At 39.1% G+C, this 25,170-nt stretch overlaps 2 protein-coding genes across 2 annotated transcripts in view; both read left to right on the forward strand.

The window, feature by feature from the left end:
* The window catches only part of LOC132123818 (phosphatidylinositol 3,4,5-trisphosphate-dependent Rac exchanger 2 protein-like), a 141,764-nt gene extending 129,844 nt beyond the window's left edge, over positions 1-11,920 (forward strand). Inside the window, exons 38-40 of the mRNA XM_059534496.1 lie at positions 2,840-2,942; positions 10,320-10,387; positions 11,381-11,920. Coding sequence (XP_059390479.1) covers positions 2,840-2,942; positions 10,320-10,387; positions 11,381-11,426 — 217 coding nt within the window. The 3' untranslated portion in view covers positions 11,427-11,920. The remainder of the gene's footprint in view (positions 1-2,839; positions 2,943-10,319; positions 10,388-11,380) is intronic.
* A 1,958-nt stretch (positions 11,921-13,878) lies between these two features.
* Positions 13,879-25,170, forward strand: part of LOC132124212 (uncharacterized protein C8orf34 homolog) — a 106,671-nt gene continuing 95,379 nt past the window's right edge. Inside the window, exon 1 of the mRNA XM_059535123.1 lies at positions 13,879-14,126. Within this exon, the coding sequence (XP_059391106.1) occupies positions 14,058-14,126 (69 nt within the window). The 5' untranslated portion in view covers positions 13,879-14,057. The remainder of the gene's footprint in view (positions 14,127-25,170) is intronic.

Raw genomic sequence — 25,170 nt, forward strand, 5'->3', positions numbered from 1 at the left:
AAACAGAAGACAACAAACATTACTAAAACTCAAAGTAAAATCAAAGCCAAAATTTAAGAATAAAAGCAAAATTAAAATAATCAATAAATTGTATAAGTTTTTTTTGGGGGGGGGGGGGGGGGGGGTTGTGGCTGAGATTAGTATATAAATAATACTAAAATGACAGGTTCGCTTTTACTAGTTTTACATTAAACTTTCCAATTTCCTGCTACCATAAAATTGTTCTTCCGTGATGCTTTCTTCACTGCTAGCCATGTGGAGGTCATGACATGAGAGTAAAAGGCCCTTTACACTTTCTTTCAAGCATTCACTTTATTTTAGCAATTAAGGAACAGTAGGAATGTTACAGCTGAGAAGAGAAGGTACAGCTCAATCAGCCGTAAAACACTGAGGATCAATATTGAGGTGAAGTTTGTTACCGTAAAGAGGTCACACAGTGCCCTTGACACTCAATATGTGTCTGTCTATCAGAGAAACAGAAACACATAAATCAAGCCTGCACTTTAGCAAGATTCATCTCTCTTTGCTGCGTCATGACATGTCCTTGAAGTGTAAAATGACTGTGAATGTGCGATATCAGTGGCTAATGTGAGGAACACTGGTGATTGGTGACTCTGAAATCTTTTTTTTTTAATTTTCTCTCTTTTATAAATCAAGAGGATCGATCTATAAATGCAATTGAAGGTAAAATACACATAAGCTTCAGGTGAATTTCAACATAGTCAGCATTTTGCCAGAAAGAAACCCATTTGTTGCCAACAGCAAACACTCAGAGTGAAACATGCAAAGAATCCTGATGCATTTTTTATAAAGACAAAACTGGTAACTTTCACATATTCTAGTATCACAGCTAGACTATTGAATAGCCTTTTTTTGAGCCAAAGGTCGGTGTTGTTCTCAATTCAGAATAACTGGATGATTGAATTCACAGGTAAGAGCCATATAATACATCTGATAGCTCTGCCTGTGAACACGTATATATCACCAAAAATAAGATGGAAATGTCAGGCTAATGCATCATGGATAAAGACAGTTCGACAGTGGACAAACTATTAAATAACCAAATATCTTTCTGACAGATTCTGTGTTACAGCTCACCAGTTTTAAATAGCCTCCCCACAGGTATAAAAACATTAGCAGTGTCAGATATTGATTTTTTTCATGATTGCTTCATTGTTTATCAGATCTTCGTTTATGTTCTTGGTAATCTAAAATCAGTTTGCTATGTCTCTAAATAAGTCATCATTTAGGTTTGTCATTTGGATTAGGTCATATTGACCCAGACGCTGCTCATTGACTTTGTTTAGTGGTACCTCATAAAGCTCTTCTGGGAAATGAAAAATCAGATTTTTCATAATCTTTGGAAATAAATAAGTTCAGTGCACTGTTGAAAACACTCTTAACTTTCAGAACTCAAAAAATTATCTCCAGTCTGAAAGAAAGTTCATAAGAATATTTAAAAAATATGTTATAAGTTATGTAGTGTTTTCTATTTTGTGTCAGTTTATAAAAAAATTTATTTCAGTTTTAGTTTCATTATAATTTTAGTATTTTAGCATTGCCAAAGTTAATGCGCTAAGCTAAATAAAATTAACCATAATTTTGTTTTAAACATGGGTATTTAGTTGCAGTGTTGCCACAGTTACTTTGAAAAAGTAACTTAGTTACTTTACAGATTACTTTATTTAAAAAGTAACTTAGTTACATTACAGATTACTTGATTTTAAAAGTAACTAAGTTACTTTATTAGTTACATTCAGCAGCTGCCGACAACATAAAAATGACTACCGGTTTTGCCAACACTCACTTTATTGGAAGTGTATTTTTAACAGTAACATCAACAATCTATCTCCTGACAATTAAAGTTGAACTTAAAAACTATTTCCTGAAAAAATGCATGTTTTTACAAAAAATAAAGGCAGTCTTTCTTGACTTAACATAAATACTTGTTTTAATAAAAAATAAAATAGTCTTTCTTGACTTCACTTAACATAAATAGTTGTTTTTAATATAAAATAAAGAAAAAGACTATCAAATTTCTTGACATCTTTTTAACATGTTTCATCAACATTGAACAGCGCGGCATTGACAGTAGTAGGGATCTTGTTTATTATGGCACGAAACGAGGGCGAGTCAACCGTATTTAATGGCAGCATTTCCTCCACAACAAACTGCCCGACTAACTTCTTCAACTCTCCCCTACTTACGGGTTTTGCACCGAAGTCCAGCTTTTGTTGTTTGGGTGGTCGGGGACCTCCTGCGCTCTGCTTCGCATCACCTGGTGTGACTTGCTCTATAAGTTTGACGGTGCAGTGCTGCGACTCCAAATGTTTTTTCAAATTCGACGTAGTGTTTCTGTAGCTAGATAGCACTTTGTCGCCGCCAGCACAGAGTGTACAACGGACCTTAATGTTGTCATCTTTAGCTGACACAAACTCAAAATAGTGACTGTATTTCCATCTAGAAAATGCGCATCTCTCGCCACCCTCCATTGTTTACGTTTGTGTCGCTGCGTGATACCAACACGTGACGTGAACCTCATGCATGCTGAAAACGTGACTTGTCGCATACGTGACTTCACTCCCCGAGATGCAAGAAGATATATATTAATTAAAAACATCTCTGCATAATTAATTCAGTTAGAACATGGCTTGTGGAAAGTGATCTCTGATAAAAATAGCTTTTTTCTCCTTTAGTGTAATTACCACCCTAATTTTTGCTATCGCTGCTATCAGCATCTGAATACTTTTTAATATTTGATAAACAGTTCTGATTGTACATTATAATGTGGAGTGTATGGTGCTAAATGCTGACCTGTACGTCATTGTTTGTCTTGCAGTTGTACTCTGAGTGTCACGCTGGAACAGGCCATTCTTCTGGCCCGCAATCACGGCCTGCCCCCACTATGCATCATGCAGGCCACTGACGTCATGAGGAAGCAGGTATGCTCTGTTCTTGGGTAGCACTTTTGGCCCTGTAGACCTTTAGCCAAGTTAAACTCCAAACACATTTTCCACTTTTTTCCATTAACAATGTCCAACAGTGTATGTACGGAACCATTCAAAAGTTTGGGGTCATTAAGTTTATTTTATTGTTTTTGAAAGAAGTTAAATGCTGTAAGACTGCATTAATTTGATCGAAAATAGTAGTATAGTAAAATGTTGTTATTATATATTATTATAAGACATTAATATAATTTAAAATAAATGTTTTCAAGTGTAATATTCAGCATCATTACTGCAGTCTTCAGAAATCATTTATGCAGATTTTGTGCTCAAGTAACATTCTTTGAAAACTAAAAGTTCAAAAGAATGACATTTATTTGAAATTGAGGTTTTCATTCGGAATTGATATGTCATCATAAATAAATTTTATTAAAAAAATAAATACAGAGCCTAAACTTATTAATGATAGCATACATATACATCACATTATAATTGTCTGAAATGTGATAACATTTTTTGACGGAAGTGACATTTTTGGAATAAAAGGCAAGGCAAGTTCCTCTTCAGGAACTCGAGCTGCGTCGAGAACGAATGGGGAACGTGTCCAGCGTGACGTCTCTGAATAACGTGTATAATCAGTCCAATGGAAGGGCGAGACGTCATAGGCGGGTGATGTCAGAAACCAAGAATCATAAAAGCATGAGCGGCAAAGCCGGTAATCAGCCTTGTGTCTTCAGCAAGCGCTCTGTGTGTGTGTCAGCCGCTATCTGTTTGTGAGTCTTATTTAGTGTCGTTTGTCCACTGATAAACTCCATTGTCAAAGTTTCAATCAAGAGAAGTTTTGGGCGAGAGCAGGCAGCGTTCAGGATGTGTTTTCCTTGCCAAAGGAAAAAAAAAGGGTAGGGACAGACGCAACTCGTGTGTTGTCTTATTGAGAGTGAAGCGCGCAGTGTCAGCTCTGGAGGGAGTTGACGGCTGTGATGCGAGCCTTTGCTTCACTCTCAGAAGGTTCTCTTTGAGGAGAGAGCTTTCACTGCCGTTTCTCACGGTGCCCGCCCCGCTTTCGCCGAGGCGGAGTGGTGGTTGTGCTCGCGGGATTCTCTTTCAGATCTGCTGGAAGGAATGTAAGACAGGCAAGTTCCTATCTTCTTTCTTAGCCACCAGATCCGGCGCCCACTCTCGGGGGTTCGGAAGCCTGCATTTGCGGTACTTTCTCCCCGAAGAGAGGGCGCGATGCGCTGGCTGTCTTTCTCTGAGGAGATTGATGTGGAAAGGCGTCGATGAGCTCGCCAGTTGCACATGCACCAGTTACACAAGCATATTATGCCTAATACACGCTCCGAGGAGTGTGTCCGTGCATGCGATCTTGCAGTTGCGGGCGCGCTGGTGCTGAGGTACGGCGGCGACCGCGATAGCGGGAATCGCACATGGTCTGGCGAACGGGTTGGAGACGGCTCTTCCTATCTCCACCCGTGTTCACTAGATCTAGAGCTCGTTCTCGAGGCTTGGAAACCAGCGCTGCGGTTTCTTCCAACTCTGAGACAGCTCTGCTGCTGCTGCATGCTCTCTCGCCGGGCACGCTCCGAGGAGTGTGTCCGTGCATGCAATCTTGCAGTTGTGGTTGCACTGTTGCTGAGGCACGGCGGCGACCGTAGGAATCGCACATGATCTGGCGATCGGGTTGGAGACGGCTCGTCCTATCTCCGCCCATGTTCACTAGATCTAGAGCACGTTCTCGAGGCTTGGAAACCCGCGCTGCGATTTCTTCGTCCTCGGAGGCAGAGCTTGCTGCAGCATTCATCTTTCTCTGAGGAGATTGATGTTGTTTGTGTGACTGAGTAGCATAAAATAAAATATATAGTTGCTGGGTCTGATGGCAGCTGAGTCCAACGTGAATACTATTGGCCTGCTGTACATGAGACCCCTACAGTGGTGGCTCAAGACCAAGGGGTTCTCCCTGAGGGAAACGGTGCTGGGAGGTCCTTGTCGCCACGTGATGCTAGCGATGGACACGTACCTCACTGGCTGGGGTGCGGTCATGAGTGGCCACCCTGCCCGCGGTCTGAGGCCCGGGCAATGGCGGCTTCACACCGAGGTGATGAAGCAGAGTTGGAGAGGTTAGCCAGACTCGGGTGGATCTGTTTGCGACTTGAGAGACATTGCACTGTCCTCTCTGGCTTCCTCTGACTCATCCAGCTCCACTGGGGCTGGACACCATGGTACAGACGTGGCCGAGCCTTCATCTGTACATTTTTCCCCCGATTGCTCTGCTCCTGGGGGTTCTGGAGAGAGTGTGCCGGGACGGAGTCCGGCTGCTGTTAGTAGCCCCTTTCTGGCCGGGCGGGGTATGGTTCCTGGGCCTGATTTCTCTTTTTGACTGCACTCCATGGGAGGTTCCTGTCAGGAGAGATCTCCTCTCACAGGCAGAGGGTGCACCCATGGAGCTTAGAGGCTGTAGGTGTGGTCTTTGAGGAGGCACAACTCTTAGCTTCCGGTCTCTCAACCGAGGTTGTAAGACCGTTCTCCAATCCAGAGCTCCCTCAATGAGGAAACTGTATGCCTTGAAGTGGAAGCTTTTCACTTCTTGGTGTGGAGACCGCCAGCTCGACCCAGTCAACTGCCCGGTTGGTACAGCGCTGGAGTTCCTGCAGGCTCTCCGCAGGGTTGACCCACTCCACCCTGAAGGTCTACGTGGCGGCCATGGTGGCCTACAGCGCCCTTCACGGTGGCCAGTCAGTGTGCAGAAACCCTCTGGTTACATGTTTCCCCCATGGTGCGCTGATGCTGAGGCCTCCGGCCAGAAGAAGCTTATGCTAAGTGGTGATCAGGAAGCTTACCTAAGCCTCGAGTCCTCTGATCTCCCCTCTCCTGGGGGTCAAGACTAACTCCTTCTGAAGTCCTTCTGAACGCTGGACGCGTTCCCCATTCGTTCTCGACGCAGCGTCTCATTCCTTCGGGGAACCAGGGTTACATACGTAACCTTAGACATTTATTTATATAGCAAATTTTGTTCACAAAGGTAATTCAAAGTGCTTTACATAAAAGAAAGTAAAATAATCATGAAGAACAAAAATAAAACAAGCAATTTTAAAACTTTGGAAATTATTTAAAATTGACTTATTTAAAACAGTTAGAAATAGAAAATTATTTTACATAAAATACAGTGAATACGTAAAATACAGTGCAATCAGTTCGGACATCGCACAGTGCTCATTCAACAAATGCACAGCTAAACAGATGAGTTTTGAGTCTAGATTTAAATGTGACTAGTGTTTTAGCACATCTGATGTCAGATTTTATTGTCTTGCAAATGCTAATTTCATAGTATCTTATGTATCCTAAATACACAACATTGAATAATATTTATTTTACTTTTTGCATAATAATAATAATAATAAACACTCAAGTCACTTTAAATGTGATTGTCATATAACAAAAGCAAAGAAGCTGAAATCTGTTAGTTTTACTAAAATGTTGATAGAAGATTAAAAAACCCTATTACTAATTGCCTACTCATTGTTATGCTAGCTCTCTGTAGAACGGGCCATTTTTTATATTTTTATTTTACAAACCCTTGTTTTCTCATTTAAAACTTCTACTGGGAAATTCATTTATATGGTTTTGTTTCGATGTGCCATTTCCAGCAGAGAAAAAGATGGGCTAATATCTGCTACTGCTTTTTAATGTTTTCTGAATTTTACTGCCCCTGTTAATTTATTGGGAATTACAGTTGCAAAAAAAAAAAAATCTAAACATTAGGCCACTGTGTTCATTTCGAAGAAGATTTCTTTTTATCAAAGGCCTGATTAATTATTTTGGGAACTGTAACAAGCTTAACTATATTGGTTTTCTTTCTTTCATTTCAGCTTCTCTACAAGGCTATTAGCATAAGCTCTTCCTCCCTCCGGCTAGCTAGAGTGGAATGAGGATAGGCGCTCATTAAATGAAGCCACCGTTACCTTTCATTTAGAAAGTGGAAGATTACCTACCCATTTTTACCATAGCCTTGAAGCATACTTCATGAAGTTATGGATGAAACTGACAGGGTCTGCTCTTTTGATATCATTAAGCTCTGAAGACTTGTATAATAGGGGGACTAGGACAGCTGCTCTGTCAGTTCTGAAGAAATGAAACTTCATGGTGGCCCTGAGTCATGAGAGGTAAAGACTAGAGCCCTTGACAGTAACTCAGATAACTTTCAAAAGAGTACATTAGGGCAGTGTTTCTCATCTCATGTGTCAGCCAATGTGTCATTTATACATTTACTGTAAGTTTGAATCATTATTTAATAATAAAAGAAGTAATATAAATATCTAAATTAAATGTTATTTATTTAAAGTAATATTAAATCAAAAGTCATAATTAAATTAAATAAATTCGTTATTAAAAATAAATGTTTGCACATATATAAATCATTGATTTGCATATACATTATCTCAAAACATGTATCATGACATACATGATTTATTTTTCCACGCATTCCAATTCTGCTGTTATTAATGCATTTGCTGTCAATTATAATCATTATTTAATAATAATAATACGATAATAATAAGTATTTTTATGTAAAGTAATTTTAAATAAATAAAATTACATTTAATTAAAATGAAATTAATGTAATTAATAATAGATATGATAGATATATTTAAATGATTGATTTATGCGAGCACACACATAGTATTATAAATAATTTTCAAAAAATGAATGAGTAATAACTATAATTTTAATAATTTTGTTTCAATTTATGCATTTTGTGGTATTAATATTTTTAATGTTTGATTTTAAATTTTACAATGATTCTGATGTCTGATGTTAAATGTGAAGCAAGACTGTGTCAAACCACTACATTAGGGAACAGGTCCTTCATAGATCAGGCCAGTAGTAAAACAACTTCATGAGTACTTTTATATTTAATTATATGGATAACCACATCTTTTATAATTTATATTTGCATATCACCTCTGATTTTAAAACTGCTGAATTCATGTAATATGTATAGCATATAATATGTGATGTTCTGGACTGCCTTTGGGTGATGACACCTTACCTGCGCCGTCCATGCTCCAAAATGACTTTATGAATATAAATATAAATGAATGTCATCAGAGCTCCTCCTGGCTGACTATTTATTATTATTCACCATAATTTGTACCTCCCAGCAAGACTTAAAATAAACCCATCCATCATAATGCCTGGTACTCACTAAGGAACAGAAAGGGACACTGACGAATAGCTCCATTATGCAGTTTCTGTGTATAAACACTAAATTGCTGAATTGCTAAAATGAGTTAACCATATTTTTAGGGAAGTGATTGTTAAAACAAGGTTATCAAGAAGGTTGGATAATCTTCTCAGTGTCTGTAGACAACTTCTCTTTGTGTTATTGCCCTCTCATATCTCAGGTCTTCTTCTCAACGTCCAGCTGTATCTTTTAAGGTCCCAGGAAAGCAGTAGGCGAAGTGGCTGACTCTGGTGATATAATTGCTGATGTTATCATGCCATGATAAGTGACTGACCATGGTGTCGCCCATGTCTGGGCCCTCAACGGTTAGCAGTTGTTGGTGAGGCAGTGTACCTGTACGCTGAAGTGCTGCACTCTCTATCACAGCTGTATTTATGCGGCAGTAACGTCCCCCGCTGCTGATCCATCCTGCTCCAGATGCACCTGCCGAGAGGCCTCATGTCAAACCAACCTGCAGAGCTATTTGCGGAAACAGCTAGGCTAATGTTTGTAAAATGTGCAAGATACATGTTTTCGTTCCTAAGTCAAGGCACAGGTGCCCATTTTTCATTTTGACATGATAGGATTCCGGAGTGAAAACGCTCTGTTAAATAGTCCTGTGATTCATTTTGAATTGGATGTTCATTTATTTGGCCACATCTTACTCACAGCATATGACTCTGGATGTTCTATGAGTATTTGGGGAGTAGTGGCCTAATGGTTAGAGAGTCGGACTCCCAATCGAAAGGTTGTGAGTTCGAGTCCCGGGCCGGCAGGAATTGTGGGTGGGGGGAGTGCATGTACAGTTCTCTCTCCACCTTCAATACCACGACTTAGGTGCCCTTGAGCAAGGCATCGAACCCCCAACTGCTCCCCGGGCGCCGCAGCATAAATGGCTGCCCACTGCTCCGGGTGTGTGCTCACAGTGTGTGTGTGTGTTCACTGCTCTGTGTGTGTGCATTTCGGATGGGTTAAATGCAGAGCACAAATTCTGAGTATGGGTCACCATACTTGGCTGAATGTCACTTCACTTTTCACTTTCATTTGTGTTGTTATATTCTAATTTACGATTACAAACAAGTCCATCTAACACATTTGACAAGGCAGTGTTTGTGAACTGTGACGACGGATGCGGCTTGTAAGTCACAGGTTCAGCTGGCTGGCAGGACTCTACTGCTGCTCTTTTTCTATGAAATATGAGCCACAGCATCTATGAAGGATAGCAGAGCAGGCTGACTTGGGCAACTGAAGAGGAAAAACTGATGATCTGTTCAGAATAGGAAATGATTATATTAATCATTTAAAAATAGAAGAAAAAACAGTCTATATTTATTTTTAAAAAGTCTTTTTAATCTTTTTAATTAGTTCAGAAATAGACATACATTAAAAGAAATTGGATGATTTCATTTCAGTACATGTATGGGCTTGGGCGTATATTTATATTTGACAACATAAAATATTATAGAATATATGTGTGTGTGTGTGTGTGTGTGTGTGTTTATGTGTCAAATATACATACATTACTTATGTAATATATATATATATATATATATATATATATATATATATATATATATATATATATATATATATATATATTTACAAATTGCATAATAATATATTTTGCTAAATATTTTATTATATATTCAAATAGCATATTATCCATCAGCCATGATGAAAGTTTTTATTTGTATGAAAACTCAGGCTGATGATAAAATGTGTTAATTATGTTAACTTATTATATAGCATATTGGAAAAATTTATGCAATTAATCAAGCTTCCTGACCAGTTTGTAAATTAAATTATGAACAGTTTTTCTACCATCAGAGCAATTCAAGCCTAAAATACCACGTAAATGCAAAACATTTTCAAGCCTCATCAAAGATAAATTAATCTCAGGTTAATTAATTTTAGGTAAATTATTTTGTATATCGTAATTAATTCAACTAAAATATTTAGACATTTTAGGTGGATTTTTATTTGTATTTTTTAGACCGTATAGTTCATAATATTGCCATAGCAATACAAAAACATAGCTTGAATGACGCCACTTCTCACCTTTGACCGAATGGACACAGAATAGGTTTATGCTTATTAAAAGAATAAGTGTTCTTACAGGCCTGAAAGTCATTTATAATTATGGCTCTTTTTAGGGAGCAAGAGTGCAGAACTCGGCCAAGAATCTGGGAGTGAGAGACCGCACCCCATCAACAGTTCCAAGGTAACCAGAGAGGCCCACACACAAATTTCCTGAATCACTACACATGCACACACACACACACACACACACACACACACACACACACACACACACACACACACACACACACACACACACACTATTTCAGTCCCCTCACATACACACTATGGTTTTCACTTACCTTTCATAAAATGTGCATGAAATAATTTTAGACTTAAATGCCACTGTTCAAAGACACATTTCAGAATATTTTTTAGCCCGCCAGAATTATTACAGCACTATATTGACAGGCCTCAAACATTCTAATGAGAGGTTTGCTGTAAACCTCTAAGTGTTTGGAATTAATAGTTGTGCTATTACAATAAAGCTATTTAATGTGCAGACTTATTTATAAGTTGCCCTTTGTGTAATAAGTTACAGAAACTGTTAAACGCACCAACTTAAATAATAAAATACACTTACCGGTTGTGATCCATAAACAACGCCTTCTCCAGACAAAGAGGGAACTGCTCCATCTTCTGTTAAATAAAATGTCTCGCTTGGCATTGAACTTTGAGCTTTAGAATTTTACAGATATTATTTATACTCTAACAACAACATTACACACTAACTAAAGTTTAAAACATGGGATCATGAAGAACGGGACCTTTAAAGTCTCTGTGTTTGAATTCAACTCCTAGTCTCCACGTTCCTTGCTCCACGCTTTTTCACTGTAGTGGTGCATGACAGTATTTAAATAGGAAACCATTATTTTAAATTCCAATAATATTATCTCGTAGTAATGTTGTTTTTACAGTGTTTTGATCAAATAAATTAATCCTTTCTAAGCATAAGAGACTTCAAAAACAAATAAAAACAAAATATCTTAAAAATCTTTAAAATCTTACCAACCCAAAACCTTTTAATGGTACTATAAAATAGTGTTTACTTAAATATTTTACAAGTATATATATATATATATATATATATATATATATATATATATTTTAATTGTTTTTTTTATTTCATTAACAGATTGTACAAACTGTGCCAGCCTCCACCTCCTGACGGCGACCCCTGAACCCACATCTTCAACTGATCTGGACCAGCTCTAGTTCAGCTCCAGACAATTGCTACAGACACATACATTGTCCACATCAAGAGTCCCATGGACATTCATCCTCACTTCTGCTCAGAGGCAGATCTGTCACTTCAACTCAAAGGATTCACGGTGTAATATCTATTTGATTTTGTCATAGGTTTTTAAAGGCACCATTCTTTTTTTTATTTCATACTTTGCTATCATTCTAGACCGAAGATCAAACAAACAAGATGTCTGATCTCCCAGCTGCTGTCAATTCATTCACATCAATAGAGTGTCAGTCATAATGTCTGTTTCAAATAACTTTGTGCTTTATGTAAAAAAAAAAAAACAACAACGTTCCTTTAGTCTTTGTATGTTTAGGGTTAACTTTTGTTTATAGTTCCTGTAAGCATCTAAAAGACTTACTGCAACTGTATGTGCATTTTTTTATTTTTTATTATTCATTTATTTTCATAAAAATCTTTAACATGTATAGGATTGGTTTTCACATTATTAGGTTTCTAAAGTTTTTTAACACCATAGTGCATTAAGCTACAAGTTGCAGTCTCAGTACTGCAGTCTCAGTGAATTTGGAGTGACATACAGTACTGGAAAGTAGATTTATATATTTGTCACACTTACATAGGTATATTAGTCATTTTGTCTCCACATTTAAAATATTAAGTACTCAGGAGTTGTTATTATATGTTATTTTAATGTTGCTTAAAATAACAATAAGTGAATCATTACTATGCAATTTTGAGAACCCACTCTAAACAGGAATTTTTTATTAACTTCACAAGTTCCATTTTGAGAAATTAAGATATTTTATACTGTACATCTGTTTGAATTAATATGCTCTTGATAAAAGCAGCAAGAAGTTAACATTAATTCATGTGAAAATATTACTATAAAAAAGTTTTCTTTGAAAAAGATAGTTATTTAATTTGTCATAAAACTAACCCATTTAGAGATTTTTCAAATACATTTATTTTCTTTTACCTGAAAACCTGGTTGATTTTCCAATTATTACAATAAATTGTAATGTCAAATTGTAATTAATTCCAAATAAAAAAAGTTAAGTTTAGGAGCAAACACAATCATATTCTTTAGATAAAAAGCCTTCAGTTCTGATGGAGCTGTGTGACTAAATATTTATGCAAAAGACTTTTGATTTAACTTTGAGTTGCAAATCTGTCAGATCTACAGATCTCTCCAGTGAATGTATTTAGTCTGTGTTTGACAGTATGCATGTGTTGAGTGCACACAAACTCCTAGCTGCTTTATGTGCGGTGCTGTGCTGTCATCCATCAAATGTGTAGCTGGTATCAGACCAGTTAAAGTCTTCAAGAATCTCACTAATGGCCTCTGTATGTAGGCAACAGTCTTTGACAAACATTGTTTGCTTGTCATAATTTTCCCAGGCTCATTGTCACTTGCAATTTTTGTAAATTGTTTCTAAGTTTTGTAATAACTTAGTGACACCAATCTTTAGTAACACCAATGGACTTCATGTCCTGAAAATTATCTTGTTTAAATTGTAAAAAAAAATAAAATAAATAAATAAAGTTTTAAATATAAATGATTGAATAGAATTATAATTATTATTATTATAGACTTTATCTTATATATCAAAGCATCTTGTGTTAGTGCATCAAAGAGCCAATGCAGAATATATATATTGTATTGTATGTAAGCCAACTCTGGAACTATTTGTTTAAAATAGTTTTTTTTAGATTTAGTCCTTTTTTATAAATTGTCTCTGATTATTTCACACAAAATGTGTAAAAAAAAAAACAAAAAAAAAACAAAAACATTTTTTAAAACAATATTCTTTCTTTCTACTTCCCTGCGTCTCACAATTACATGTTTAGTGTGAATGGCCCCTATATATAATAATAATATTATGTATGATTATTACGTATAGTATTTTGTAAACTATCTTTTAATAACTTTATTTTAATTAATAATTTAATATAATAATATTTTTTATTTACTTAAGTCATTCTCGAGAGAAATCATAGTTTCCATAAATAATGGGCCACTTACTAATTGTTACATCTTTTTTTTTAAAGTAGAATGCATATCAGAATGAAATGTGATGCTTATGAATTTTAAAGAATTATACTTTTGAAATTAGGATTGGTAGCCTTATCATTATAGCCTAATACATTATACATGTGGCTGATTTTCGTATATATACTAGATTAGGCAATAAAGACTTCAAAAGAATTGTTTATAATGCAAGTTTCACAAAAAGTACGTGTATGTGAATTTAATAATGACACTTAACTGTGTGTACACGAAGAGGGCGGGTCTCTCAGACTTGAACAGCCAATGAATAAATATTCATGTAAGGTGTAATGTTTTTGATTGGCTTTGAGAAGAGGCCGTCGCCAGATACTCTGCCGAGACCGGAGGAGGGATAGTCCCATCAGATAGTGACCAAACCGAAGGAGGACGCAAACCCTGGTACTTTCAGCATGTGCTGGAGCAGCAGCCGAGCTCTCAGTGCTAGATGTCCGCTCACTGCCCGCTAGAGATCCGTCCGCAAACCCGCGCGTTTGAAGATGCTTGGCGATATTTAACGATATCTAAACGCTTTGCTGTTTAACGCAACACATTCTCATGGCGTCTATACAGCAGTCAAGAATTCAGTCATACCTGGAGAAGAATAAGATCGGACCCTTGTTTGAGGTACTGTATGTTACAACTTTTCACAAAAGATGTTCGCGAGGCACCTCGGGATTTTGCTGCATAGAAAATGAATGAAGCAAGAGCTACTTGTCTCTGCTTCAACGCACATGTGGATATGAAAAAGAGTTTAATTGTAACTAGATGGTGGCAAAATACATTTTAAGAACAGGTTTATATCAGTATGAATTTAAAAGTGAATGAATGAAAGCGGGAAATTTGCGCTTATGAGGACAGTGCAAATCCTCCTGCATTCACTTACCTTCAGTCAATCAATAAACGTGGGAACTAGAGATGTTGTACTTGATTTGTTGCATTAAATAAAGCATGCAGCTCTCGTAATAGCCTAGCCTATAGAAATAATCTGTGGTAATGAGATGGAAAATTTCTGCTGACTGGACGCTTTCTATCAGTAACCCAAACTATATGCCTTTGTTTCTGCTATCAAGGTTTTCATATTAAAATATACTGTTTTTGGAAAAGTCAGGCTCATGTCAGCACTCTTCCTATGTTATTTCTTTACAGTTGTGATATATAGTGTATGTTGGCTCATCTAATGAATGCTGTAGCCTACTGTAAATATATGGAGACACTGGAATGCTGTAACATGGTGTGAGTTGTAACGGTTTGTAACATTTTAACCATTTTGGAAATGAACTACACAGGATGAAATTTATGCCATACATGACCCTTATGAAGTGACAATAGAAGCTTTGAAAATCTGTAAAAATGTATGTTTTATAGGACCAAAACCAGCTTTAAGGGAATGTTAAAAGACTAGAAGTATGATGAGGTTGTAGGCCTAACACTTTCTAATAAAGACTAATTATTTCTACTGGTCCTACAAAGATTGCACAAAAAGAGACATTGTATATGTTTGCATTTTAAAATGTTTATAGCATAATAGAATGCAAACATATACAATGTCTCTTAATGTTTAAAAATTGTAATACTAAAATAAATTCCATCCATCCATCCATCTTCTTCCGCTTATCCGGGGCCGGGTCGCGGGGGCAGCAGTCTAAGCAGAGAACCCCAGACTTCCCTCTCCCTAGACACTTCCTCCAGCTCTTCTGGGGGGACACCGAGGCGTTCTCAGGCCAGCCGGGAGACATAGTCTCTCCAGCGTGTTCTAGGTCTTCCCCGGGGTCTCCTCCCAGTGGGACGTGCCCGGAACACCTTCCCAGGAAGGCGTCCAGGAGGCATCCGGAACAGATGCCCGAGCCACCTCAGCTGACCCCTCTCGATGTGGAGGAGCAGCGGCTCTACTCTGAGCTCCTCCCGGGTGACTGAGCTTCTCACCCTATCTCTAAGCGATCGCCCAGCCACCCTGCGGAGAAAGCTCATTTCGGCCGCCTGTATCCGGGATCTTGTCCTTTCAGTCATGACCCAAAGCTCATGACCATAGGTGAGAGTAGGAACGTAGATTGACCGGTAAATCGAGAGCTTCGCCTTGCGGCTCAGCTCTTTCTTCACCACGACAGACCGGTACATCGACCGCATTACTGCAGAAGCTGCACCGATCCGTCTGTCAATCTCCCGTTTCATCCTTCCCTCACTCGTGAACAAGACCCCAAGATACTTAAACTCCTCCACTTGAGGCAGGAACTCTCCACGAACCTGAAGTGGGCAAGCCACCCTTTTCCGAGTGAGGACCATGGCCTCGGATTTGGAGGTGCTGATTCTCATCCCAGCCGCTTCACACTCGGCTGCAAACCGTCCCAGTGCATGCTGAAGGTCCTGGCTTGATGAGGCCAACACGACAACATCATCCGCAAAGAGCTGAGACAAAATCGTGTTGTCACCAAACCTGACCCCCTCCGGCCCCTGGCTGCGCCTAGAAATTCTGTCCATAAAAATCATGAACAGAACCGGCGACAAAGGGCAGCCCTGCCGGAGTCCAACACGCACCGGGAACAAGTCTGACTTACTGCTGGCAATACGAACCAAGCTCGTGCTCCGGTCGTACAGGGACCGGATAGCCCTTAGCAAAGGGCCCCGGACCCCATACTCCCGGAGCACCCTCCACAGGCCACCGCGAGGGACACAGTCGAATGCCTTCTCCAAATCCACAAAGCACATGTGGACTGGCTGGGCAAACTCCCATGAACCCTCCAGCACCCTGTAGAGGGTATAGAGCTGGTCCAGTGTTCCACGGCCTGGCCGAAAACCACACTGTTCCTCCTGAATCCGAGGTTCTACTATCGGCCGGATTCTCCTCTCCAGTACCCTGGCATAGACTTTCCCAGGGAGGCTGAGAAGTGTGATCCCCCTGTAGTTGGAACACACCCTCCGGTCCCCCTTCTTAAAAAGAGGGACCACCACCCCGGTCTGCCATCCCAGAGGCACCGTCCCCGACTGCCACGCGATGCTGCAGAGGCGTGTCAGCCAAGACAGCCCCACAACATCCAGAGACTTGAGGTACTCAGGGCGGATCTCATCCACCCCCGGTGCCTTGCCACCGAGGAGTTTCTTGACTACCTCGGTGACTTCAGCTTGGGTGATGGACGAGTCCACATCTGAGCCCTCAGCCTCTGCTTCCTCAATGGAAGACGTGACAGCGGGATTGAGGAGATCCTCAAAGTATTCCTTCCACCGTCCAACGACATCCCCAGTTGAGGTCAACAGCTCCCCACCTCTACTGTAAACAGCGTTGGTAGGGCACTGCTTCCCTCTCCTGAGGCGCCGGACGGTTTGCCAGAATCTCTTCGAGGCTGACCGATAGTCCTTCTCCATGGCCTCACCGAACTCCTCCCAGGCCCGAGTTTTTGCCTCCACAACCACCCGGGCTGTAGTCTGCTTGGCCTGCCGCTACCTGTCAGCTGCCTCAGGAGTCCCACAAGCCAACCAGGCCCGATAGGACTCCTTCTTCAGCTTGACGGCATCCCTTACTTCCGGTGTCCACCACCGGGTTCGGGGATTGCCGCCTCGACAGGCACCGGAAACCTTACGGCCACAGCTCCGAGCGGGCGCTTCGACAATGGAGGTGGAGAACATGGTCCACTCGGACTCAATATCTCCAGCCTCCCTCGGGTTCCGGTCGAAGCTCTGCCGGAGGTGGGAGTTGAAGATCTCTCTGACAGGAGACTAGGCCAAACGTTCCCAGCAGACCCTCACAGTACGTTTGGGTCTGCCGAGTCTGTCCAGCTTCCTCCCCCGCCATCGGATCCAACTCACCACCAGGTGGTGATCGGTTGACAGCTCCGCCCCTCTCTTCACCCGAGTGTCCAAGACATACGGCCAGAGGTCGGATGAAACGACCACAAAGTCAATCATCGACCTACGGCCTAGGGTGTCCTGGTGCCACGTGTACTGATGGACACCCTTATGCTTGAACATGGTGTTCGTTATGGACAAGCTGTAACTAGCACAGAAGTCCAATAACTGAACACCGCTCGGGTTCAGATCAGTCACGCCCCTCCAGGTGTCACTGTCGTTGCCCATGTGGGCGTTGAAGTCCCCCAGTAAAACGACGGAGTCCCCAGTCGGAGCACTTTCCAGCACCCCTCCCAGAGACTCCAAGAAGGCCGGGTACTCTGCACTGCCGTTCGGCCCGTAGGCACAAACAACAGTGAGAGACCTATCCCCGACCCGAAGGCGCAGGGAAGCGACCCTCTCATTCACCGGGGCAAACTCTAACACATGGCAGCTGAGCTGGGGGGCTATAAGCAAACCCACACCAGCCCGCCGCCTCTCACCATGGGCAACTCCAGAGTGGTGAAGAGTCCATCCTCTCTCGAGGAGTGTGGTTCCAGAGCCCAAGCTGTGCGTAGAGGTGAGCCCGACTATCGCTAGTCGGAACCTCTCAACCTCACGCACAATCTCGGGCTCCTTCCCCGCCAGTGAGGTGACGTTCCACGTCCCTAGAGCTAGTTTCCATCTCCAGGGATCGGGCTGACGAGGCCCCCGCCTTCGACTGCCGCCCGATTGTCTATGCACCGGCCCCTTACGGTCCCTCCTGTAGGTGGTGAGCCCACGGGAAGGCGGCCCGAAATAAATTTATGTTTTAAATTAACGTTACAATCAATATTGTAACTGACAGCAAACTTTGTATTTGTCATTGATTTAAAGAGTTTAGGAGTAAGTACTAGGTTTCTAAACTGCTTAAATTTATAGCAGACATATAAAATAGGGAAATATTTTATCAACAATTTAGACACACAGCACAAATAAATACATAAATAAATAAATCGACAGTTACAGACATTTAAATAAAATGTTACAGTCCCGGTCTCTACTTTTGCACTGTCAGCATCTTTGGATAATCATTATGGTGTGATGGACTAAATAAAAAACTATAATAAATGCAACAGATTGCATTTAAAATAGTATCAGACTAGTCATGTAGCCGACCAATATGCCTTAAGTAACATAAACTGGACACACCAGTCGCCTTGAGAAAAATGACTTATTTGCTCCACACCATAATGAATCAAAATAGCGTTGTCATCCACCAACGCTATTACCTCTATGAGGCATCTGTAGGAAGAAGCACAGTCTACACGAGTCAAACTGCTGATGTATCAACCGTCTTGTAGCGGGGACTGTGTGCATGGGCTGAATATTAAACAGCAATAAAGCTAAAAGCAGCGCGTGTGTGACCTAGTACCATGGACAGTGGCGCCGCGCAGCGATCTGCCACATGAACGCGTTTCCCCCGGGGGCGAGCGCTGTGAATGGGTTGCGCGAATGTCTGTCGTCTCTCTCTTTGTCGCTTTTGAATTGTGTTGGTTTTGGAGTATTTCATTCCTGAGAACTGGTTAGGCGAATAAACAGTCTCTTGAAATTGCCTCTCCTGAAGTCTGAAAGTTCAAATAGTACTTCTAAAGATGGTAAAACTTATAGTGCACACATACAGAAACTGTAATCGAAAGAAGATTAGAACATGGCTAGTTGTCACACAGTCTGTATCCTAATAACTAGCAGGTTTTGAATCCAAACATCCAAAAAATATATATTTTCTCTAGAAGTAGTTTTGTATGGTGGAACATCTAGTCTTAAATTGATATAATTTTTGTGTAACTGAAAGTCCTAAAAACTCAAAGTTTAATATCATCATGTTTTTGAAGGTAGTTTTAAAGTTTTATTTTTATTGAAAGGACAATATTTTTTGTTTAATTTAATTAATGCAACAACGCACCCTAATATTGGTCATTGTCTATTCCGTGAACTGTACTGTATCTTTTTCTTAGGTATCAATAGTGAAAATGTTAAATCTTTTATATATATATATATCTATATATATCTATCTATATATATATATATATATATATATATATATATATATATATAAAATATTCACTGGCATAAAAAAGTGTGACAACTTGCCCCAGTCCTGCTTGTATGTTCATTAGTATTATACAGTAATCAAATTATGTAATGTAAATTGTTACGCTAAAATTTCATTTGCACTGCACTTTCGTATCAATTCATAACAGGTAACACAAATATTAACATATTAAACAGTGACACTGGTTTTGTCCATCAGACTATACCTCTGTCATTTTATAACGTCACTGCAAACAGCTGATATAGAGCCTCGGTTTGTTTGCACGTCATAACTATTATCAGTATCTCTTTGCAGGTGTGTTTGCCTGGTTTGTTTCCACTGTATGCTGTAACTATGCTCAGTATTAACGCTTTGGCACAGCAACACATACATACTGTACGAAAAAATGATGAATGACCCTCTCAAGCTATTTTACCGGTTCTTGAAAAAACGAAGATGCCAAGTAAACTTAAATCAAGGTCACCATGAATGCAATATGCATGCGACTGGGGAATAGGAAGACGACTGTAGCTGCTGCATCTTTAAAGTGTTAGACCTTCCTCACTGAAGCACGGCAACACAGAACTGTAATATTTTATAGGTCAGTATTTTTTTTTTTTGTGAAATGCATTTGTATGCCACAGCATTTGGCCACTGATATAAATATTCATTCTATAAAACTAGTTCTTTCTCTCTCTAAACTGACTTGTCACACTAACACATTCAGTGCCAACAGCAGCAAGGAGAGAAGAGCAATTGGTAACCATTTTAAAGATGTTATCGCTTCACTTAAGTCCAGATATGTTGGGAGTCGACATAGTTAACTGGTGTTCAGTCCTCTGGTGGAAGTTCTCCAGAAAAAAAAAAAAAACAGAAGAAGGACAAAATTAAATAAATGTTACAATGCAGACAACACTTACAGCATGCTTATTAACCTACACATAAATATAATTAAATCTACTTGCACTAAATTAATGGCTTTAACTATTTGAATTTTTCCAGAAGAGTGACATACTGTGTGGGGGTTGAGAATCGAGGTATACTCTGTGTTGATTAGCGTTAACAGCGTTTGAGCACTTTTTTTGCATTCATTAGTGACTAGATATTTTAATTTACATCTTCTTGACACTTTTCTTGAAGATTCAACTTCTAATGATGCCCAAGATCTATGCTGAGAAATATCTTATTTTTTAAATGATCATTTAGTTCTATAGACTTTGGCAAGAAGATTAATAAATGTGGAGGAGGATTTTCAGGTAATAACAAACATAAGACTAAACTTAAGGATGCAGAGAGATGGGACAGCAGAATTCATGGACTCGTGGGCAGTTGCTCCACTCAGCTGTGATGAGAACAATTTTGCGGCAGGAACAGGAAAACAGGTTATCAATAGCCATTCAAAGTGGCCGCCTCACTGTGTAATGGTTGTAGGCAGTGCAATAAAGGGAGTGAAATGTTTGTAAAGAAGCAGCATAATTGATCTCTGTTGCAAGAATTATGCCTTCAACCACAAAATACACTGCAGTTTGAGCAAATGGAGGTTTGATTAGCATACTAATGCATTCAAGCAATAAAACCACAGGCAACCACATAAAAGTCATTTCAGTATTTGGAACATATACAGTTAATATATTCTTCATTTGTTCAGTATGTATTTATGTGTATCCGGGAATCCTGTTATTATGGCTGGAGGTTGGATTTACTTGCAGTTTACTGAGCCACATAAAAACTCTGTAGGAATCTGGTAGTTTAATTTGCTGATTTCTCTCCTTCACAGTGGGGGAAGCATTTTCTGTTTAAAGGAATACTTCACCCAAAAATTTAAAATTGCTGAACATCAGGCCATCCAAAATGTAGATGGGGTTGTTTCATCATTGGAACAAATGTGGAAAAATTTTGCATTACATCACTTGCTCATCAAGGGATGCTCTGTAATGAATGGGTGCCATCAGAATGAGAGTCCAATGAAGTGGAAATTGTCCAAAGCAGTTCTAAACAAGTATGTCGGTGGATTTTGATGTGTGAAGACAACAGGGGTTGGACATTTTCACTGGAGGAAGTGTTTTTAAGGATAATGGACTGCTATTTTGGCCAGAAGCATTACAAATATATTAATGGTAAATTTACCTGTGGATTAATGTGATGTTTTTATCAGCTATTTGAACTCTCATTCTGACGGCACCCATTCACCGCAGAGGATCCTACTGGTGAGTAAATGATGCAGTTTTAAATTTCTAAAAATTGATAGGGTCTGTATATTATCATTGTATATCATTGCTATATCATAAGGGATGTAAATGCAAGATTTATGAGAAAACCTGCCTTTGCCATAAGGCCATCCCAATGCATTTCAGAGTCAAGGGTACACTGGCCCAGAGTGCATTGCTTTGTTCTAAAAAAGCCATTCAGTGTACAGAGAAATGTGTGCGGCTCAGCTTCCCCAGGGCTCTGTGTAAAGATCACAGCCTAGACCTCTCTGAAATAGTGTCAGCTGATGTTCACTGAACTGTTGGTGTGAAGGAACTAGGGGTTGAAAGTTGTTTGAATTTCTGTTCTTCTAATTTCTCCAGAGCATGCTGTACCTGTGTCTTAAAGCTGCAGTGTGTGATTTCTGCACCACTGGCATCATCAAACAGGATGTATAAGGAATGTATTTATTTCATGTGCAGTGATTTCCCTTTTTCTTGTTCACACTCAGCCTTCAGTGGTTAGTTTTAAAAGGTCATGCAGTGTGACTGAAATACCGAATGCAAAAAGACTGTCTTTGTTCTAATTTTTCTTTCTTGCATTCATAAGTGAAGAGATATTTTATGCTGCCCAAGATCTGTTCTGATATATATATCTTGCTTAACTTAACTTAACTTAAACTACTACTTCTGGTAAGATTCTAAATTGTGCATCATTTGCACACTTTACTATCCCATAGGGAGGGTATAGGGAGGGTTTGTGAATGGCAGTGTAGCATTGCAACTGGTGCGGGGTATGTTACATGACAATATGGGTAATATGGTATGTCTGGATTAAAATATCTTCTGGCTATAGATTTCTTGAGCAGCAACTTTCATTGTGAAGTTCCTCAATCTTCCACAAGTGACAGACTGCATGCTACTTCAGCACAAAGAATATTGATAAAACCAATTGGCCGAAGAATCATCACATTTCCCGCTTGTAATTTAAAATTACACCCACCACAGACAATTGACACCTCAAGAACAGTTCAGTCTGGTCTGGGTTGGTATATCTTTATGGGTAATAAAGATATATCAAGTTTCAGCTACAAAGTTCAGATGGGATTGGGAGGCTATAATTTAACAGTATAATGTTGAGGGAGGCATGACAGAAAACCATTTTCTGTCATTCAACAGACAACCTAAAATGACACAGAAATGTGTAGGATGTGTAGGTCTCATTGAGACTTTGTTAATTAAAGCAGAGGGGCTGGACACACACACACATACTCACGCATGCTCGCTCGTGCACACACACACACAGCTCTGTATGGTACCCTGACGAGAGACACACACTCACAGCAGGGTTGGATAATGGAGAGGAGATAGAGAGTTCCCTCTCTTGTCTTTATTTATAGAGGTTCCTTGGCAGTCTGGGAAGTAATTCATGTTTCAGTGACCTGCAGACACCCGAGGCGTCTGCCCAGTGTGAGCTCCCCTCCGTTGATCTTGAGCAAATGCCCTGCATTATGAAACAAGCTCACCTGACAGTCAGAAGCAAAATAAATGCAATATTAAGTGGATCCCATGGTCAAATCATGGCCAAATCAAACATGTCTGAAGTTGTAGTGATCCCTTCTTAAAGAAAGAGTTCACACAAAAAATGAAAATTTGATGTTTATCAGCTCACCCCCAGGGCATTTCTTCAGTATAACACAAACCAAGATTTTTATCTCAAACTGTTGCAGTCTATCAGTCTTACAATGTAAGTGGATTGGAATCGCGGCTAAAACATTCAATGAAACAACAACAAAAAACATACACAAACAAAACCAAATTAAACCCTCTGGCTTGTGATGATACACTGATGTATAAAGACACAAAAAGATTATTTATATCATTTTTACCTCTGATTCACGCAATGTCCGAACTGTTAGATCTCTCCTAAGCAAAAAACGGTATAAATACTGTTCAGTTTCTTGCACAGACCGATCGTTTTGTGTCTTTACACATAATGTATCATCACAAGCCGCAGGGTTTAATTTGGTTTTGTTTGTGTGTTTTTTGCTTGTTTCATTGTATGTTCTAGCCGTGATTCCCATCCACTTCCATTATAAGACTGGCAGACTCAAACGGTTTGAGTTAAAAATCTTGTTTTTTGTTCTATTGAAGAAACAAAGTCACCTACATCTGGGATGCCCTGGGGGTAAGCAGATAAACATCAAATTTTCAGTTTTGGGTGAACTATCCCTATAAGAAATTTTACACCATCCTGATATAGGAAAGTCTGTGATTATCACATTTTTTTCACAATGCTTCTGAAATATATTGGCCTTTGTCAAACACCGTAAATAAAGATAAACCCCTTGTTGTGCAGCTGCGTGCATATTCATCATGGATTTTTTTTTTAGCAACTTTGTGAAACAGTTATGTGGTTTAAGTAGACATCCCAGTTGACGTACTGTATGAAAGTTAAAGCAATAAAGAAAGTCTGATCACGCACGCACAAAAATATATTCATTCCTGTGATGCAAAGCAGAATTTTCAGCAGCCATTACTCCAGTCTTCAGTGTCACATGATCCTTCAAAAATCATTCTAATATGCTGATTTGATGCTCAGTTTTTAATAAAGATTCCTATTATTATCAGTGCTAAAAACTGTTTTTGTAGCTTAAAATTTTTGTGAAAACCATAATGCAATTTAAAATAAGTTAATTTAAAATCATTAGTTATTTTACAATATATTCAAATAGAAATCGTTCTTCTAAATTGTATATATATATATATATATATATATATATATATATATATATATATATATATATATATATATATATATGTATTTATATATATATTTTTTCTAAATATTGCTGTTTTTACTGTGTTTTTGTTCGAATAAATACTTGGTTGGATGATAGATTTTTATTTTTTGCTTAATTATTCCAAACTTGTGACTATTAATATATACATGCCACTCTGTATATATGTAAAATCCTTCATATTTAATATTTTATATATAAATGAGTTGCTGTGTTGTCTGTATTGCCCTCTGCGGCTGTACCACTCCTTGGCTTTCCTCCTCCTTCTGTCTCAAGGGCTGGAACTCATCCAGAACTCTGACCCAGCCTTCAGTCAATGTTTCCCTGCTGTGACATAAGGCATACATTAAAGAATCAGAAGAATAACGAGAGTGCACCCTCAGGAAATGCTGAGATCTGGTTTAAAACTCAACATATATATACAGTAAGATCAACTGTGGCAACATATTAATAACTTATTGCATCCATACTGTGTCTAGACAGTGAGTCAGGAGACTATATAGTAAATAATACACTTTAATCCCGTAAAAGGGAATTGTTACTTCATTTTCTGAAGTATTTCTGGCAGTGACTGAGACAGTCTGTAGTACTCTGTTGAAGGAAGAAACTTCATGGAAGCGAACAGAAGACATCAAGAGAATTTGCTTCAGCAAGAGCAAGGATAAAATGTTTAATGAATACAGTCTGGATGTTATTTCAACCAGTCATGAAGGACTATTTGTTTACAACATTTAAACTGCCCAGCTGAATGTTTCTGGTAAAGCAATTTTTATAATATTATAAAAAAAAAA

The sequence above is a fragment of the Carassius carassius genome, chromosome 42, assembly GCF_963082965.1.
Source record: "Carassius carassius chromosome 42, fCarCar2.1, whole genome shotgun sequence".
Classification (NCBI taxonomy): Eukaryota; Metazoa; Chordata; class Actinopteri; order Cypriniformes; family Cyprinidae; genus Carassius; species Carassius carassius.